Source organism: Palaemon carinicauda, chromosome 30 (genome assembly GCF_036898095.1).
Source record: "Palaemon carinicauda isolate YSFRI2023 chromosome 30, ASM3689809v2, whole genome shotgun sequence".
Taxonomy (NCBI): Eukaryota; Metazoa; Arthropoda; class Malacostraca; order Decapoda; family Palaemonidae; genus Palaemon; species Palaemon carinicauda.
The window spans coordinates 79012002-79032884 of NC_090754.1; the positions used below are offsets into that span (position 1 = coordinate 79012002).

The following is a 20883-nucleotide window of genomic DNA, read 5'->3' on the forward strand; positions in this document are numbered from 1 at the left end:
ACAACGTCAGTGAGTGGGTACCTCCTTGTTTGGAGATGTACGCCAAGGCCGTGGTGTTGTCTGAGTTTACTTCCACCACTTTGCCCCGAAGGAGAGACTTGAAGCTTTTCAAGGCCAGATGTACTGCCAACAGCTCCTTGCAGTTGATATGCATGCTTCTCTGACTCGAGTTCCACAGTCCTGAGCATTCCCGACCGTCTAGTGTCGCGCCCCAGCCCACGTCCGATGCGTCCGAGAAGAGAACGTGGTTGGGAGTCTGAACAGCCAGGGGAAGACCCTCTCTTAGGTTGATATTGTCCTTCCACCAAGTCAGACAAGACTTTATCTTTTCGGAAATCGGGATCGAGACCGCTTCTAGCGTCTTGTCCTTTTTCCAGTGAAAAGCTAGATGGTATTGAAGAGGACGGAGGTGTAGTCTTCCTAGTGACACAAATTGTTCCAGGGATGACAGCGTCCCTACCAGACTCATCCACAGCCTGACTGAGCAGCGTTCCTTCTTCAGCATGTTCTGGATGAATAACAGGGCTTGACTTATTCTGGGGGCCGACGGAAAAGCCCGAAAAGCTAGACTGTGAATCTCCATCCCTAAATACACAATAGTTTGGGATGGGACCAGTTGTGACTTTTCCAAATTGACTAGGAGTCCCAATTCCTTGGTCAGATCTAGAGTCCACTTGAGATCCTTCAGACAGCGACGACTGGAAGAGGCTCTGAGAAGCCAGTCGTCCAAATAAAGGGAGGCTCGGATGTCCGATAAGTGGAGAAATTTGGCCACATTCCTCATCAGCCTCGTAAACACGAGAGGAGCTGTGCTTAGGCCAAAGCACAGGGCCCGAAACTGGTAGACCACATTTTCGAAAACGAATCTCAGAAAAGGTTGGGAGTCTGAGTGAATGGGGACGTGGAAGTAGGCGTCCCTTAGGTCTAGCGAGACCATCCAGTCTTCCCTTCTGACCGCTGCTAAGACTGACTTTGTGGTCTCCATGGAGAACTTCGTCTTTGTGACAAAGACATTCAGAGCACTGACATCTAGCACCGGTCTCCACCCTCCTGTCTTCTTTGAAACTAGGAAGAGGCGGTTGTAAAATCCCGGTGATTGAAGGTCCGAGACTTTGACCACCGCTCCCTTCTCTAGCAAAAGAGACACTTCCAGTTTCAGGGCTTGTCTCTTTTCTTCCTCTCTGTACCTGGGAGAGAGATCGATGGGAGACGTTGCTAGAGGGGGTTTGCGTACAAAAGGGATTTTGTACCCCTCTCTGAGTAACTTCACAGATTGTGAATCTGCGCCTCTCCTCTCCCAGGCTTGCCAGAAGTTCTTGAGTCTGGCTCCCACTGCTGTCTGAAGTTGCGGGCAGTCAGACTCTGCCCTTAGAGGACTTGGATCCTTTCCTCTTCCCTCGCTTCCCTTCGGCACGAGCACCTCCTCTGCTGGAGGCTCTGCCACGAAAGGGCGGAATAAAGCGAGACGCTGGAGTGTCTATCCTCGGTCTAGCGGAAGATGAAGGCAAAGGGGGAGCTTTGTGAGCTGAGGACGCAACTAGATCGTGAGTGTCCTTCTGCACTAATGAAGCAGTAATTTCCTTTACCAAGACTTCTGGAAACAGGCACTTGGAAAGGGGAGCAAAGAGAAGTTCAGATCTCTGGCATGGTGTAACTCCAGCAGACAGGAACGAGCAGAGAGACTCTCGCTTTTTCAGGACTCCGGACGTGAATGAGGCAGCTAGCTCATTGGACCCATCACGGACGGCCTTGTCCATGCAGGACATAATGAGCAAAGAAATATCTTTATCTGTCGAAGAGATTTTCCTGCTCAGGGCTCCTAAGCACCAGTCTAAAAAGTTAAAGACTTCAAAAGCCCTAAAGATCCCTTTCATAAGGTGGTCCAGGTCCGATGGTGACCAACAAATCTTCGAGCGTCTCATGGCAAGGCGGCGGGGAGAGTCTACAAGACTTGAGAAGTCGCCCTGGGCTAAGGCAGGAACTCCCAAGCCGAGAACTTCTCCCGTGGCATACCAGACGCTCGATCTAGAAGAGAGTTTAGATGGGGGAAAGGCAAATGCTGTCTTCCCTAAACTCTTCTTGGACTCTAACCAGTCTCCTATCAGCCGCAAAGCTCTCTTAGACGAGCGTGCGAGGACGAGTCTAGTAAAGGCAGGTGCAGTAGAAGGCATGCCTAATACAAACTCTGACGGCGGAGAACGAGGAGCCACAGAAATAAACTGGTCAGGAAACAACTCTTTGAATACAGCCAAGACTTTTCTAAAGTCCAAAGATGGTTGAGTTGACTTAGGCTCGTCCAGTTCTGACTGTTGATTGTCTTGTTGTTCAGCAACATCCTCATCAGAAAGTTCCTCATCCGAAAACTGATGAGGAAACGGCAACGGAGTGGGCAACGTCTGGTTCGCTGAGTCCGGTCGCACTGGTGCATGCGTGACGGAGCCGGACGCAACGTCATGGAACTGATGCACAGTCTGTGAACTGTCAAGAACCATGGGAGCGCGAGGACGCACAGCGTCCACCCGAGACTGTCTAGACCGTCTGGGTTGAGCAGTGGAAACCACACCGGGTCGCGGAGGTTGACGCACCGCGTCAAAACAAGTCACCTCTGATGGTTGTTGAACGTCCTGAACGTCAACAACCACCTCCGTGCGTCGCTTAACGTCAACGTGTGGCTGGCAACCCACACTGGATCACATCGGTGGAGGAACCACCTCAACTGGTAGACGCGAGAAGGTTACCTCAGCGTCAACAGGACGCACAACCGATCGCTTGGAAGGTTGTTGGTCAGAAGGTACGGTAGCAACCTTCTCCGCATGAAAGTCCTGCATCAAAGACGTAAGCTTGGACTGCATGTCTTGCAGCAAAGCCCATTTAGGGTCTACGGGAGCAGGTGCGGCGACAGACGGTGTTAGTGACTGAAGCGGTACCGCTTTGCCTCTCTTAGGCGGTGAGCAGTCATTAGATGACGGCAACGAGTCCGAACTGACCCAGTGGCTACAACCGGGACGTTGGACTTGTCCTGAAGGGACCGATTTACGCTTTAAAGGTCGTGAGACCTTGGTCCAAAGTTTCTTACGAGAAACACCTTCAGACGACGAGGTATAAACGGGCTCTCTCGTCTTACGTAGGTAGGGGCGATCTTGGGGAGATACGCCTGATACCATGGAGGGAACGTCTGTTCGCTGATTAAAGCCTCTCGAACTCATGCGTCGTGCGACATTGCTTCTCCCCTGGACTTGGGAGCTTGCAAGAGGTCCCGGACTAGGAGGACGACAGGCACGAACAGACGAACCCTCAAGCGCAACACTGTTCACAACACTTTCACTTGGCACTTTATCACTTCCCGCGGCACTTTGGCACTTAAGCTCCTTAACATCCGCCATGAGTTGATTGCGGTCACTTGCAAGGGACTCAACTCTCTCCCCCAGGGCATGGATGGCACGCATCATGTCAGCCATCGATGGTTCCTGAGTGCTAGGAGGGGGGTTAGGAACAACCACTACAGGGGAAGGAATAGGTTGTGGGGCATGAGGAGAGGAAACATCAATAGACCTAGAAGAACTTCTCCTAATTCTATCTCTCTCTAGCCTGCGTGTGTACTTTTCAAATTCGATAAAATCGAATTCCGAAAGGCCCACGCACTCCTCACACCGATCTTCCAATTGACAGGTTTTACCCCGGCAATTGGAACAAACAGTCTGAGGGTCGAGAGAAGCCTTCGGAAGACGCCTAGAACAGTCCCTAGCATTGCATTTTCTAAACTTGGGAACTTGTGAAAGGTCAGCCATTTTGAATTGGTCAAGGGAAAATTCCAAAAAACGATCTAAGTCATCAACAATGAATCCGATACAAAAAAGAGTTCAAGGATTTATTTGAAGAAAAACCCTGCACAGCGAAAGCTCAAAACCAGAATATAGTACTTCACCAAAGATGATGTGAAAAACTCCAGTTAGCAACAGCGAGTAAAGTACGTCTTGTCGACACGTCGACAGAGAGAAAATTGAGTCTTTGTTTACATGGAGCTTGGTATCTGGCCGACAGCTGGCGCTGATGGGCACACCCGCAACCTGTATAGCGATCGCTGGCGAGTTTTTTTGTACAGTTTTTTGTCTGTCGAGCAACAGAGTTGCAGCTATATATTCACCGGCTAAGTTAAATATTTAAAACTGTATGTTTATAAAACACCTATTCATAGTTTTACCTATATACCTTCTTTGCCTCTTTGGAGGAGGTGGATTATAGATATTGAGGGAAAATTAAATAAAAAATTGATTTATTGAGATAGACTTCTTAAGTAGTATATGAAGTGTAAGAAGAAAAGAAAGGAAGAATATATGGAAATATGTACATACATACATACATACATACATACATATACCAAGGCACTTCCCCCAATTTTGGGGGGTAGCCGACATCAACAAAGAAACAAAAACAAAAAGGGGACCTCTACTCTCTACGTTCCTCCCAAATGATAAAGGGATCAGCACAGGTTAATGGGTTGACTGGTGTGATTTAGGATGGTTTAGTCATGTCTCCCAGAAAAAAAGGTGTTAAAAGGATTGGAAAAAGACCTGGAGAGAGCTGTTGGAGCTCTTGGGCTTACAGCATCTTCCTTTTCAAACTAGGGTTGTAGCTTGGCTAGTAATAATAATAATAATAATTGGAAAAATAGAACCCTATTAACCATGGAAAACACAACTGTGTGTCTAACATAAAATCAAATGTTGCACGTATGTGTATGGTTGTTGAACATGATGCTGATAAGCTTTCTTTCTTGGTGTATTAAGTGATTAATGTTGTCAGTTACCTAAATGTGGTTCATCAGGAAAACAGCTTGTTTGTATAATAACACATTTTTAAAACTTCCTTACTTTGTGAAAACCCAGTTTTGGTATGATTACACATTGCAAACTCTCAGTAAACAAATAAAAGATGATTAAAATTTTAAAAATAAAATCTCCACTTTTATGGTTATAATTTGTGCAACCTAACAATCAGAAAAAAATTGAAGATTTGTTCACTTTCACACTTCTAAAACTCATGTTAATGAACTTGTACTTTATCAATGAGAAAATTATGCACTACTAACTTGGGAAGAATTCTATTAAAATTCTTAATATTTTCGTCGCTGTAAGGAAGACAATTTTTAAAAACTATCTGGGATTTATTCTCAATGCCTTTAAATTTTGGTTTTATTGTATTTACCACAATTCAATACCTATACTGTACTATGCTTCTGACATTATAGTCTTTTTCCAAGTTATAAGCTATTTCCAGGTTTTGGAAGATGAAATTGATGCCATTGTGTACAAGAGTAAATTTGAGGGGATTTTGCAGTCGAGGCAACTGGTTCTGAAAGGCAATGGAATGGAGGTTGATTATAGACCTACACCACCTGAACTAGTAACTAGGGTTAACTCCTTTTGGAGAGAAACAGTAAAGTCCCAATGGAAATCAATCCAAGAGAGGATTTCCTGGCCTGATAATTCAAATTATTTCCATGTTGAGATAAGAACCAGTATTTGTAACAAACTACAAATTTGCAAACCTGAGTAATAACTTCTATCACTGCTATATCAAGTTATCATCAATAATCTAAACTGCTAGATTCGTCCTTTTTTCGGCGCTTTCCCTCATATTTTTTTTTGTTCACAAAACTTTCGACTCTCAGCAGCTTTTCTATATATTGTGGATCTGAATCATGTACCTGAAAAAGAAGGATGGTTAAATATTAGGTATTCAATAAGAAGAAATATTAGCATACATTCAAAATCATGCTTTTTTTCATTTGATTTTCCTCTCATTTGAAAAAAAATTGGCACAGTATTATTATATTCACTGACTAAAAGGTTAAGAAAATATAAAAACTTCACAACTGGATCTCCAAGTATACAACTTTAAAGTTGCGTCTTTATATGTCATGCATAAAAATTTCTCATCTAAATGGTTGCAGAAACACAATAAACAATATGAATTATCTTGCCTGAGTTGTAGCTGAAGTTAGCATAGGATTTAAATCATGGGGAGTAAACAGCAGCCTAAGAGCATAACTACTACAATATGAGGTGTATGACCATATACACCCTAAACACAAACAAAATCTTTTCACTGATAATGCCTCTATACCTATGAGTACCTTGAGATAAAAGTCTAACTGCCATCATTCACAATGAATTTGCTTTTGAAAAAAAAACCTTTGCAAGGGTCATCAGAAAAATTAAAGATAATCATTTTAACATTAAACTTGATACACCATGATCCCTTCCAAGTATCAAACTATGACCAGCATCACAATTAACGCCAATGAATACATAAAAAATTCTCAAGTAACAAGGATGAAAACACAGCATGGACTGTAGTGTACACACTAGATCTCTTTGAGCCATTGGATAGGCCCTGGAGATAGCCTGCTTCAACTTAAATTAGTTTCTCAATGATGGAAGCTTACAAGTTTCAAAGATGTTTGTTTCATGAGTGTCAATCTTCCTTTATTGCAGTAGTTATTGTCAAGACCACAGGCTTCAATTACCTGCCTGCCATGAGACAATGATTTGTTTGAAAGGTTCTTATCAGTTGGGAGTCCCTGGTCCTTGGCACAGTTTGATTGGCAGGTAGTTCGTGGTAGGGAAAATGCTATCCTTGCATGGTACAGTTAGGCCAGCTAATTTCCCTCTTGGCTGTGCTTCCTTTTGAAATGTTTGATTTACCCTTTATAGCAGCCATACACCATGGGCCTTAAAACATGGGAAGCGGTAGTTAGGCACTTATGGGGCTGCTATTGACGAGTAAAGTAACTCGTATCTTTTGAAGTGGTGCTTTCTTCCAGAACCATCAGTTAAGGTTTCTGGGGGAAAAACTGATTTCCGCTTGTGACACGACCCGCAATTTCAACAATGTCACCTTTCCCTATAAGTCAAGGCCATAGGGCAAACATCTTATTAAACTGGATTCACTACCAGATGTCAGTGATCATTCACACACTACATCTGACAGCAGAACTAACATACTGTATGGAATCTAGATTATGTGGCTCTGCAATGGAACTGGCAACCCATATAAACGCATGATTAAGAAAAATTAATTTCTAAAAGACAAAATTATAAAACTCATGTAATCTTACAAAATTCTAGTAAATCATTCACACAATATTAAAAATATCTTTCACACATATTTTAATACAAAAAGTTAATAATAGTCAACTATCTAGTTTGTGGGGATTATGTAACATACACATGCGAAGCCAAATTTCAAGAATATGTACTCCCCCAAGTATGACTTGTCACACTTCACCATTAGGTGCATGACTTCAGTATTTCAGATTTTTATCAGCTATTAATAATTAAAAGTGGCGCGAGGTTGAATGTCATGTTGAATGGAGAGTTACTTGAGGAGGTGGATCAGTTTAAGTACTTGGGGTCTGTTGTTGCAGCAAATGGTGGAGTGGAAGCAGATGTACGTCAGAGAGTGAATGAAGGTTGCAAAGTGTTGGGGGCAGTTAGGGGGTAGTTAAAAATAGAGGGTTGGGCATGAATGTAAAGAGAGTTCTATATGAGAAAGTGATTGTACCAACTGTGATGTATGGATTGGAGTTGTGGGGAATGAAAGTGATGGAGAAACAGAAATTGAATGTGTTTGAGATGAAGTGTCTAAGGAGTATGGCTGGTGTATCTCGAGTAGATAGGGTTAGGAACGAAGTGGTGAGGGTGAGAACGGGTGTAAGAAATGAGTTAGCGGCTAGAGTGGATATGAATGTGTTGAGGTGGTTTGGCCATGTTGAGAGAATGGAAAATGGCTGTCTGCTAAAGAAGGTGATGAATGCAAGAGTTGATGGGAGAAGTACAAGAGGAAGGCCAAGGTTTGGGTGGATGGATGGTGTGAAGAAAGCTCTGGGTGATAGGAGGATAGATGTGAGAGAGGCAAGAGAGCGTGCTAGAAATAGGAATGAATGGTGAGCGATTGTGACGCAGTTCCGGTAGGCCCTGCTACTTCCTCCGGCGCCTTAGATGACCGCGGAGGTAGCAGCAGTAGGGGATTCAGCATTATGAAGCTTCATCTGTGGTGGATAATGTGGTAGGTTGGGCTGTGGCACCCTAGCAGTACCAGCTGAACTCGGCTGAGTCCCTGGTTAGGCTGGAGGAACGTAGAGAGTAGAGGTCCCCTTTTTTGTTTTGTTTCATTGTTGATGTCGGCTACCCCCCAAAATTGGGGGAAGTGCCTTTGGTATATGTATGTATGTATGTATGTACAATAGGCTACAGTAGTTTCTTTGGATAGTAAAATAATCTTCTTTTTTTTCTGTACTTTCCAAACTTTATTGCATTCTTGTCCTTATAAGTAACTTTTGTATAATCTTCCTATTCTTTATATCTTATTTCCTCTTACCTCCGCAAATGAAGTTGAAAGGAGGTTGTGTTTTTGCATGTTTGTCTGTTTGTGAACAACTTCCTGGCCCAGTTTTACTCATAGATTAGTAAAACTTTTAGCGATTAATTATTATGTTGAGACTGAAGTAATTTAAATTTGAAATTCCTAGCTCAATAAGTACGGTAAAGGTCAAGGACCAAATTAACCCTAACCTTAACACCAAGTTTGCACATGGTTGTCACACACTACGCTCTAAATTGATTCTGGGAAAGACAAGCTGGTTTCAAGAAATGAGCTGCCATGGCAGAGGTCTGAACTCTCAGAGTGCTTTTCTAGTTTCATCATGCTGCCAAAATTTTTTTTAAGCTTACATATGACAACTCTCCTGTTAAGAAAATGTTTGTTACTTCTGATGGTCTTAGAGCTTCTTAATTGCTCATCTTTCCTAGGGCTCTTGTAAAATCTTCAGTGTCCCTGACCCTACTTTTCTCTGCCATGAAATAATTCTTTAGTTCATATCCATTTTCCTTATGCATTACATTTTCAAGTATTGCCTCCATTGTTTCCCCATTTCTAATTTTTAATTTCAACCTCTTATGCTTCACTTTTGATAAACCTCGAATGTAAGGTTTCTTCAACCTTTTTTCGTGAAATTTGCAGTGAAACATCTTTCCCTCATTGGTTGTGGATAAATTCTAATTTCATTACTACAAATCCTTTCCTTTGACCCTGCAACATGGCTCTTAGCCTTCCTCCTTTTCTCTCTGTATACCTATCCATCCTTTACACATTTCTGAACTTCTACTTGGATAATGAATACAGCAAAATAAGGCCAAATAAAAATGAATAAAAATGCATGCAGAACTGAGCAGTCTAATGTGGCAAAAGATTTACTTACCATGAGAGGTGAAAGACGCTACAGTTTTCAGTAGCTTAAAAAAAAATGGAAATAAATACCTGTAAATATTTTTTCACATCATTTATTTTGGCCAGGGTTTCATTTGTTGAAGGAAAGGATAACTGCCTCTTGATTGAATGACGGTGTTCTTCCTCACTATCACAGTCTACTGTTTGATTCATGTTTACATCAGGATTTTCACCATTTGATTTGGATGTTTCCATTGCACAACTTATTTTTGGATTGTCTACAGTATCGAAATTGGAATTGTCAGGTGATGTTTTATCTACCACTGCTTCTTTGTCAAACACTTCATCTCTGGAAAATAAAAAATAATGAACCCCAATTCTGCTCTTAGATGTTCTATATCAATCGAAAACCTACATAGTAAAATACAAATCTATTTTACATTCTAAATAACATATATGTGATAAATTTCATTGCGAAAAAACTACAAATTTCCTAATAACTTGTATTTTTCCCAGCTATACAAACCAGTCATTTAAATGGGTTACTGCTAGTTTGGTTTTCTACGTCCAGACAATAAAAAGAGAAAAAGGGTTTGGTTGCAACCATAATTGATAACTTAGCAATTCTACTGCTGGGCAGCATTATGTGTTATGCTACAGGTCCCATTCTATCCTGGTCAAGACTTGCGTGGCAGTTAAGATGGGACCTTTGCTTAAATGACTCGGATATGCATAGCTAGGGGTTTATTCCTACACGGATACAACCTTCTGAGTCGTTTAAATGGGAGTCTTCCTTGGGTAGGAGGAAGTCTCCAACTTATTATTCTTACCAGCATTTGGGTGAGATCCAAGTAATAACCCCATTTCATACTCTTATAATGCAGAGAATAACTGATGCTGTGAGAAAGGGTTAGGTGTCCCATAAGAGCACAGAATAACTGATGCTGTGAGAAAGGGTTAGGTGTCCCATAAGAGCACAAGTTAAATCACTTGTTGAGGTGCAATGATAGAATGCAAGGAAAAAATGCCACAGACCTATGAGTGCAATCTTTCAAGATGTGGCCTGTGAAGGTGTTTTGTCTCCTCCAGACTCACGCACTAAGCACTTAGGCGACTGAGTGGTTCATGCAGAACTCTAAGGTTGAAGCAAGTCCAAGGAAATCATGTGCTTGAGGGGGGGGGCATGGTGACACTTTTATCATTATCATTATCATTATCATGATGATGATGATGATGATGATCATACTACAATCTAAGCTATAACCCTAGTTAGAAAAGCAAGATACTATAAGCCCAAGGACTCCAACAGGGAAAAATAGTCCAGTGAGGAAAGGAAATAAGGACATAAATAAACTAGAAGAGATGTAATACATAATAGAAATTTGAATATTTAAAGAACATTAACAATATCAGATTAGATCTTTTATATATAAACTATATAAAAAAAACAAGAGGAAGAGAAATAAGATAGAATAGTGGAAGGCCAAAGTACAAGGGATATGGCACTACCCAAGACTAGAGAACAATGGTTTGATTTTGGAGTGTCGTCCTCCTAGAAGAGTTGCTTACCATATCTAAAGTCTCTTCTACCCTTACCATGAGGAAAGTAGCCACTGAAAAATTACCTTGCAGTAGTTAACCCCTTAAACAAAGATGAATTGTTTGGTAACCTCAGTGTTGTTAGGTGTATAGGGACACAGGAGAATGTGGAAAGATTAAGCCAGACTATTCGGTGTGTGTGTATGTAGGCAAAGACAAAATGAGCTGTAACCAGAGAGAGGGGTCCAATGTAGTGCTGTCTGGCCAGTTAAAGTATTGTACTTAATAACTCTCTAGTGGTAGTATTTTATCAGGTGGTTGGTGCTCTCATAATGGTCTCATGCAACCAAAAAGAAAAAGTGTGTTCTTAGATACTTTCTTTTTGAAGCAGCCTGTGCTTACTGTCAGGGAATTTCATAATGTTAGTACAGTAACACCATCTATTGACTATAAGCCCAAGGACTCCAACAGGGAAAAATAGTCCAGTGAGGAAAGGAAATAAGGACATAAATAAACTAGAAGAGATGTAATACATAATAGAAATTTGAATATTTAAAGAACATTAACAATATCAGATTAGATCTTTTATATATAAACTATATAAAAAAAAACAAGAGGAAGAGAAATAAGATAGAATAGTGGAAGGCCAAAGTACAAGGGATATGGCACTACCCAAGACTAGAGAACAATGGTTTGATTTTGGAGTGTCGTCCTCCTAGAAGAGTTGCTTACCATATCTAAAGTCTCTTCTACCCTTACCATGAGGAAAGTAGCCACTGAAAAATTACCTTGCAGTAGTTAACCCCTTAAACAAAGATGAATTGTTTGGTAACCTCAGTGTTGTTAGGTGTATAGGGACACAGGAGAATGTGGAAAGATTAAGCCAGACTATTCGGTGTGTGTGTATGTAGGCAAAGACAAAATGAGCTGTAACCAGAGAGAGGGGTCCAATGTAGTGCTGTCTGGCCAGTTAAAGTATTGTACTTAATAACTCTCTAGTGGTAGTATTTTATCAGGTGGTTGGTGCTCTCATAATGGTCTCATGCAACCAAAAAGAAAAAGTGTGTTCTTAGATACTTTCTTTTTGAAGCAGCCTGTGCTTACTGTCAGGGAATTTCATAATGTTAGTACAGTAACACCATCTATTGACTGGATTTGAAGTTACAGTATTTGCGAAGTTTCTGTTAACGATTTTGTCCTTGTATTTTTCCATTCCATAATAGACTAGGAAAAATAAATTTGGTATTTTCTTTAGTCACGTTATAATCACCTAGCCGTGCAGTAAGTGGATTAACTGCCTGTGTTTATACAGAATATTGTTATATCAGTTTTTGTGAAATGTGTTTATCTTTAAATTTTTTAAGTCTTTAAAAGTGTATTTAAAATTGTCTATAAGTGCGTATTTAATTAAAATTCTTTACGAATTAAGTTATTAAAATAAGTGTAGTGTTAATCATAAGTGTAGTTAAATTTCACAAGGTATGTTTCTTTCCTTTTGTTTTCAGCTAGGGTAATCCTCAACCCTTGGGGAAACAGTGCATGACCTTAAACAATCCCAGAGCAATTACTGCACTTTTTGAAAATACTTGAACTATTATCACAGGTTCCCGTTGTTACATTGAAGCATACGTTATATAAGTGACTCTGAATCTGACATTCAAATTGGTGTAGCGTATGATAAATTTCATAGAGACCCATGAACAGTAAATTGTGTTATGTACAGTGTTGTAAGGTTTATTTTTCTTGCGCAATTGCTGAGGTATTTATTCGTAACAAGACATATGGTGATTTATTTTGGTAATTGATATTAAAAGGGTGTCAGACAGATAAGTTACTTAATATTTTTGTTGTTCGTTATTTGCTTATTTCCTTATTTCAATAATCTACTGTATCTTTTAATTTCATAATCCATAGAGGTGTTAATATATCAAAATTTGTAATTAAACATTATTTCTAAATTTCTGAATTTGTTTTACCATACCTAATCACAAATAAGCAGTACTATCTTTACCAGGGAAAAAAAGTCTTCGGAATTCCCTGACACTTACACAAGTTATGAAGTTTAGGCCTGAGAGAGGCCGTTCTCTTCAGAGATTTGCCGACTGCTCTTTTTGGACAGAGTAACCGATTATATGGAACATCAGTTACCTCTTTGAGAGACGAGATTGTGAGTCAAATCTAGAGTCAAGTATAGCCAGATTTTTTTGTTGTAACCACAAACTGTGGAACAAAAAAGAAGGAAAGTTCTTTCAACTATTTGGAATGCAACGCATGGTAGTATAGACTGTAATTCACTCACTCTCTTGACTGAGGGTAAGACAAGGAGGTAAGGTTTCTGTCCAGAGCTTTAGGCAGAGGTACATGGGGAACTATTTTAAGGAACCTAAAAACTTTCGTCACATTCCAAGAGGAAGGTTTAAGCTCCCGAGATGGGCAAATCTGTTCAAAACTTCCAACGTGAGCAGAGAAGTCCCATGAAGAGGAGTTATCAAGCCCCTCTAGTTCAAAAACTGAGTTCAATTCCAAGCAGTAGTCTTTATCTGCAGTGACAGAAAAGGATTTCTCAATCAGGGGAATATTGGCTTTGAGTAGTGCAATATTCCCCATATGACACCAACCACAGAAGACTGTTCACTTGGCTTGGTAAACTGCTGCTGATGACTTTCGGAGGTGTCCAGAAAGTTGTTTTGCAGTCAGCCTTGAAAAGCCTCTCATTCGGAGGGGAACGATCCCTTTTGGCTCATTTCATTAGACAGGACCTCTCCCTCTGGGAGGATGGCCACTCTCAATAATAATCACATAGAGATTCCACAGAACATTGTTTACCATGGCATGAAGGGCAAAGGGGATGTAGTTCAACCTTAACCGTCTTCATAAAGGTGCCACAAAGGCACCCATCATAGCTGGGGCAGGTCTGCATAGCACTAGAAACACTAGACATAATCACAATGAAAATCACAAAAGGCACGAAAAGTACTACAGTATTAGGGTAATATAGCGGAGGTCGTGATCGTAGAAAATAAGAGCACAACATAACATTTCCCAGCAGTAGAGTTGCTAAGTAACCTATTATGGTTGCAACTGAACCCTTTTTCCTCTTTTTATTGTTTAGTCGTATAAAACCAAACGGAGAGTAACCCATTCAAATAACTCAGATGTTTGTATCCATGTAGGAATAAACAATATCTATGACTACTGTACAACCAATACTATTATCAATAATAATAATATCAATTCTAACAATAATATCCGTAATAGTACAGTATTGCTCATTAGCAATTCAATTCATAAGAAATACATTTGATGTTAAATAGATTAGGCTATAGTACAGACAAGTAAAAATTAATGCTTACCTTGGGGAGTTTGTAAAATCTGCCTTGGTCTCCTGAGATTCTAAGATATTTTCACTAAAAGAACGATTAAAAGGATCCAAATGGCTAGAAGTGTGACTTGGCTGCAAAGAATTATTTTCAGAAAAAATTCTTCTACCACCACTACGACGACGGATTCTAGGAAGCATGATGACACCCTCAGAATTCAAAGGCATTGGGTCTAAATCCTCCGGTGTATAATCAGAAGAATTACTTGCACCACTCCAATTTCTGTGTCTTACACGGACTGAAGAACTGTATGGATCAGGGGAATTATCTCTGGACCAGTTAACTGGCTGGAAATGTCGTGGTCGTACAGAGTAGCGAAGATTGTAAGATGCAGGACTTAAATTCTCTAAAGAATCTGATAGTGCCTCATGCATAGACCTCATATTTAATGGTTCTCTGTAAAACAAATACACTTTTTAGTAAGTTTACACTAGAAGTTATAATGTACAAATACATTTTCCATAATTGGTACCACATGAACAATTATATTTAAAGAATGCCATTAGCTAATTACTGCATATATTTGATCAAGTTTACATCTACATTTTCTATACAGAAAGCAAATGAACAATACCACATAGCATCAGATTCTATTACTTTTACACAGGCTTCTGTGTTTAAGTTAAACAATTCCTTTGGAGTACATATACTACTTTCACCATCTACCTGATCACAGTAATACAGTACCTAGCCTTAGCTCACCAAAGTAACAACAGGCAAATAACCCTAAATTAGATCCAAAGTCACAATGGAATCAATGGCAATGACGAGGCCGATCACCTAGCCAAATCTGCCCTAATGTGCCAGACAATCAGTATCATACTTCAACCTTCACTGAAAACCATCAAGAAACGAACGACAGCCTTTTGCAACATGCAAAAGACTAGCAAAGTAAGGCGAGCTTTCCTTGATGGATCCAGATCAGCCAAATGGTACATCAAAGCAACAAACCTGATTCCGTACCCACTTGCAAGAAATATCCAGCGCCAAGTTGCAGTCATTATTTGCAGACTGCGACTGGGATATCTGTGTAACTGGTAAATCATCATTGATAATTACGAGGACCCAGCAGCACAACAGAGACCTGAAAGACCGTGCAACAACTGTCAGCAACTAACTGACAAACCTCTGAAACACTACCTATTGAATTATCAAGAAACGAGCCTACTAAGACATGATTTCAATCTCAACATTCCTGTAACTGAGACAATTGTAGAACACATTATTGCTAATGTTGATATATTCTCAGCCTTTCTCCGCAGCTACCCTCCCCCTAGATAACGTAATACCAGCACCAGTTTGAACTTAAATAACCTAACTTAAACCATGCTTTACCTCTTTTCACCTCCTCTCCCAATGGCTATCTCTCTTCTCTCTTTATTTAAGTCTCAGGAATCCCCCTCAACTAAACATTAAATCTGAAAGTACATAAACATCTCATTAACGACCATAATAAACAACTAAAATTTTATTTTTATTTTTGTTCTAGTATTTTCAGGTAGAGGAATGTTTATTCCACCCTTTCTCTACCGCTAATATCCGTTAACCAATTTCTCATTTTCAGCTCTCCTATCCAGCTGAAACTATACTATCGCCCATCCTAAAAACTTGAGCTCAAGCTACTTGGGAAGGTTTTTACTTGTCCTGTATTAATACCTCTAACTAAACCTTTCCAAACTCCTTCCCAAGCCCCTCTACTCATCGGGACTTACTTCTGTAATTCTTTCTCTCCAACTAAACGACGGTAGCCAAGCATCCTCCCCTTCGTCACCTTCTTCCTTTCCTTTGACCAAAAAGAGGCTAGGGTGCCTCTAAAGTAAGAAAAGCAAGCTCCTCATCATCCTTTACCCAAATCCTATCCCAAACCACCTACAAATAAAAGTTGCTGATCATCCTTAACCCACATCCTATCCCAAACCACCTACAAATAAAAGTTGCAGATTATTCTATAACCTAAATCACCTACAAACCCCAAAACCCAACAAACACCTACGGGCTGCAAGTGTGCAAGAGCCCGTGCCTGGCTGTAAGGGCCAGGCAATCTACAACAACAACAACCCACATCTACCATACTTAGCTGAATCCCTCGTTAGGCTGAGAGGAACGAAGAGAAGAAAAGTCCCCATTTGTTCCTTTTTTTATGTCGGCTAAACCCGCCCCACCCCCAAATTGGGAGAAGTGCCATGGTAGATAGATAGACCAACATCTATGAATTACATAGAGTCCAGAATTCAAAATTACACCCTATCAAGCAAGAGGGAAATTGCGGAGATTTATAAATTTGGACTATAAAGGTAGTTACAGCAAGAAGGAAGGAAGAAGTCTTGAACACAGGTAAAGTATAAGACTAATGTCTAGTCATAGCTACAGAATGGATTAGATTTATAAATTTAGATTATGTTCTTAGCAATAGGGACTAGGAAACCATTCAGTATTCTTATTATCATTATTGCTAGCTAAGCTACAACCCTAGTTGTAAAAGCAGGATGCTATAAGCCCATCGGCTCCAACAGAGAAAACTAGCCCAGTGAGGATATGCAATAAGGAAATAAATAACTTACAAGAGAAGTAATGAACAACTGGAATAAAATAGTTTACAAACAATAACAGCATTAAAATAAATCTTTTATATATAAGCTATAAAAACTTCAAAAATAAGAGGAAAAGAAATATGATAGAATAGTAGGCCCGACTGCATCCTCAACAAGAGGATTCTACCCCAAGACAGTGGAAAACCATGGTACAGAGGCTATGGCACTACCCAAGACTAGAGAACAACGGTTTGATTTTGGAGTGTCGTTCTACTAGATGAGTTGCTGACCATACCCAGAGTCTTCAATCCTTACCAAGAGGAAAGTAGCCACTGAAATATTAGAGTGCAGTAGTTAACCCCTTGTGCAAAGAAGAATTGTGTTGTCAGATGTATGAGGACAGAGGAGAATGTGGAAAGAATAGGTCACACTATTTGGTGTACAGTATCTGTAAGCAAAGGAAAAATGAGCCATAACCAGAGAGAGGAATTCAATGTACTACTGTCTGGTCTGTCAAATGACCCAATAACTCTAGCAGTAATTCAGTATCTCAATGGGTGGCTGGTGCTTGGCTAACCTACTACCCAATGCTCTGAAGTCAATTTGAGAGGATGGGCAGTAAGATGGAGGAAATGAAGCAGGAACGAACAGAGGTAAAGTAGAAGGCTAAAAGGAAACATGGGTATGGGTTGACGATATGCTACAAAGATCCTCAAGAAATGTGAGGAGACTTACAAGAGCTTATTCCTCTAAAATTCCATTTGCTTCCATATTCTGCTTGCATATATTGTACAGACAAGAAGTTTTCTGAAACTATTCTAATTGCCTATACACAGAAAGGAAGGTTTCTGAAACTTAAACACCAGGAGGTAGCGAACTAGGGAAGATGTAAATCACATTTTTTTTAAAAGATTAAAATCACCAACCAAACCTTTGGGTAGAAAGTGGTATATAACTAACCCCCTACTGCAGGTTTTCCTGATAACAATTTAATGCATAATCAGCTATGGCTAGAGATGAGTTCACTTTTAATACTGCTAACTCTTCTAAGGAAGTAAACTTTACAATTAAGGTTTCAGATTTGGACAACCCTCGGAAAAGCAGTCAATTAATTAACCTTATTTGGGACACAAATAGGGTCCAGTTTCTTAGTGCCACAGGTGACCTGATTGGCCATTATTCTCAGTACCCTTTGAATACCTTGCAAAACATCTAGACCTCAGAATCAGGTGAAAAAACATGTGCGATAAACAAAGTTACAGTTACTAAAGAACTACGGTACTGCCAAACCTATTGTTCTCACATTGGCTATTGTTCTTCAGAGAATAAGATACATCTTGTCTTTATGAAGTTAAGATGGGAAATGAATTTTTTCCACTTCTTTGACTTACAATCTTTCTATATTCACATTTCTATCGGGTCTAGGACTTCATCTACTTCCTTTCTCCTTACTTCCTGTGGTTCTACCTTCTTGTTATATCTTTATCTACCTTTTCGCACATTGTTCATCTTCCCTTCTTATCACAGGTACAAACATCTCAAGCTTTTAGGTCACACTCTATCTTAAAGTCTAGACATTACTTATCTACACGAATTCCTCAAACATAATTCAATATTCCTACACAGCTTTAACAACTCTGAAGTTTCCCCTTTTCAAAATCTCTTGCATTTTTATTGTCTCCATGTTTCTACTGCACAGGGTAGTATAGATTATTATTATTATTACTAGCTAACCTACAACCCTAGTTGGAAAACCAGGATGCTATAAGCCCGGAGGCTACAACAGGGAAAATAGCCCAGTGAGGAAAGGAAAAAAGGAAAATAGAATATTTTAAGATTAACAATATTAAAATAAATATCTCCTATATAAACTATAAAAACTTTAACAAAACAAGAGGAAGAGAAATAAGATAGAATGGTGTGCTCGAATGTACCCTCAAACAAGGGAACTCTAATCAAAGACAGTGGAAGACCATGGTACAGAGGCTATGGCACTACCCAAGACTAGAGAACAACCCAAGACTAGAGAACAATGGTTTGATTTTGGAGTGTCCTTCTCCTAGAAGAGCTGCTTACCATAGCTAAAGAGTCTCTTCTACCCTTACCAAGAGGGAAGTGGCCACTGAACAATTAGCGCAATAACCCCTTGAGTGAAGAAGAATTGTTTGGTAATCTGTGTTGTCATGTGTATGAGGACAGAGAATAGGCCAGACTATTCAGTGTGTGTGTGTGTGTGTGTGTAGGCAAAGGGAAAATGAACCGTAACCAGAGAGAAGGATCCAATGTAGTACCATCTGGCCAGTCAAAAGACCCTGTAACTCTCTAGCAGTAGTATCTCAATGGGTGGCTGGTGCCCTGGCCAACCTACTAATGGATGATCTCTTACAATGGTACCTTACTGTTTATCAGTATCTACATTTCATTCATCTGCAAATACCCTTTTCCTTCTGTCCATCCAACTCCTACTTCACAGTTCAGATTCAATTTATACATCACAAACATCAGCCAACTTGAGCTTCTGCCAACTTTACAATGATCTGTTGCACTCTCAAGACAGCCAGCCCAAATTCTTGCATACTTTGCAATCCTTTTCTATAGTCACTGCCAGCCAAATTGTGCTTGTGACAATAGCTGTCAGCTGACACCCAGCTTAGACATGTACCATCTTTACAGCACTCATCCACATTCATGGGCAGCCAGATCATGACTGTACCAACTTTAGTCATTACTGTGCAGTGTATGAGAAACAGTTGCCTTCTGTTTCTTTCATTCTCTTGTGTGAGAGAGAGCAATACTAGGATGAATAGGAGGCAGAAGTCATCTCAGGGTATTGATTTACCTACTTTGTCCCTGCAAATTTTAATATGAACTTGAACTTGACAATGGAAAATGTACTATGCCTGTCCTAGTTTAAGGTTTAGATTATCATCAAAGTTAAGTTCTGGGTTTATCTTAAAAGAAAAATATTCCAAAGCAACAGCCCAAGAAATCATCCTATAAGCCTCTGAAATTGAACATATCCAACCAAGGTGACCAAATCCACGATCTCCCATAGCCTAATGGATGCTTATATGATGTTGATGTACCAATTACGCTGGAAAGAACTGCTATTGGTTAGACCCAATCAAAAAGAGGAGTGACTATGCTGATATAAGCCATTTAATTATCCAATAGACTTATCGAAAGTAGAACCTTCTAAGAAGAACACCTGACCCCAAGAAACTTTCAATAGTTCTAAACATAATTTCTCTTCGATCACAAGTTGACCCTTCTAAAGAATATCTCTACAGTACAAAATAAAGAAGGTTCAATTTTTAAGGAAGTCATCTGTCCTCCATGTTAACACAGTAATTTTACAATGTAGGAGGAGGTTACAACCTTCAAGAACCCATCTAGAGTTATCTATGCCTCTGACCCCTGAGGTCTTTATGAGCCTTGGATTCAACAGATAAATTTCTTCCTAGAGTTAGTTAAACAACAAAAGGAGATCACAAGCTCATGCAAAAGAGCAGTTATATTTGATATCTTTTACCACTCATCTCTTCTAGGTCCATAATTTAATAGTTCCCAAGGCTAATTGCATAACTATGAGTTTTAATCCTACATCAAGATCTCTGGAGGTAAAGAAGGCCACAAAGGAAGTTTCGAAACCTTCAGGGTTCTAACCTAAGCTCTCAATTACCCACTGTTGGCCGCAGCAGTACCAGTTTCCAGATGTTATGAACATAGCCCTAGAATACTCAAGGTCCTTGCTCAGTTGAAGAATACTGCTAAAACAACCTTAAATCCACAAAATTTACATAATGGGCTAATCTCACTAAAGCTTCTCATGTAGAAGTTTAACAAGTGCTTCAAAGAGGGTTCTCAGAGGCCAAACCCTGCAGGAAGTGTACAGTAAACCTCTATCATGGAAAGTGGGTTTGTCTCAACTCTTGGTGTGACCAGTAAGGTATTTCATCACTCGAAACCTCTATTCCAAAGATAGCGAACTTCTTATATTCTTGAGACAAGAACAAAGCCTGACCCTCTCGATCACTATCAGCTAACAGTTTAGCTTGTCATTCTAAGCAAAGACCTCTCAAACCTTTTTTAAGCATCTCATTAAGGATTGTTATGTATCAGAAGAGATACCTCCCACCTGGAAGTTAGCCTTGGTCATGAGGAATCTCATCAGATGCCTACAATAGACTCTTCATATAGCC

General features: G+C 40.0%; 1 protein-coding gene across 5 annotated transcripts in view; it reads right to left on the reverse strand.

The window, feature by feature from the left end:
* Nucleotides 1-4182: 4182 nt before the first annotated feature.
* The window catches only part of LOC137623317 (uncharacterized), a 209531-nt gene continuing 192830 nt past the window's right edge, over nucleotides 4183-20883 (reverse strand). For 4 of the 5 annotated variants that reach the window (XM_068354117.1, XM_068354119.1, XM_068354120.1 and 1 more), the window contains exons 10-12: nucleotides 14124-14546; nucleotides 9322-9580; nucleotides 4183-5707 (exon numbers count right to left, since the gene is read on the reverse strand). In XM_068354117.1, the coding sequence (XP_068210218.1) occupies nucleotides 5588-5707; nucleotides 9322-9580; nucleotides 14124-14546 (802 nt within the window). In that variant the 3' untranslated portion in view covers nucleotides 4183-5587. The remainder of the gene's footprint in view (nucleotides 5708-9321; nucleotides 9581-14123; nucleotides 14547-20883) is intronic. The other variant, XM_068354118.1, reaches the window with a different exon arrangement.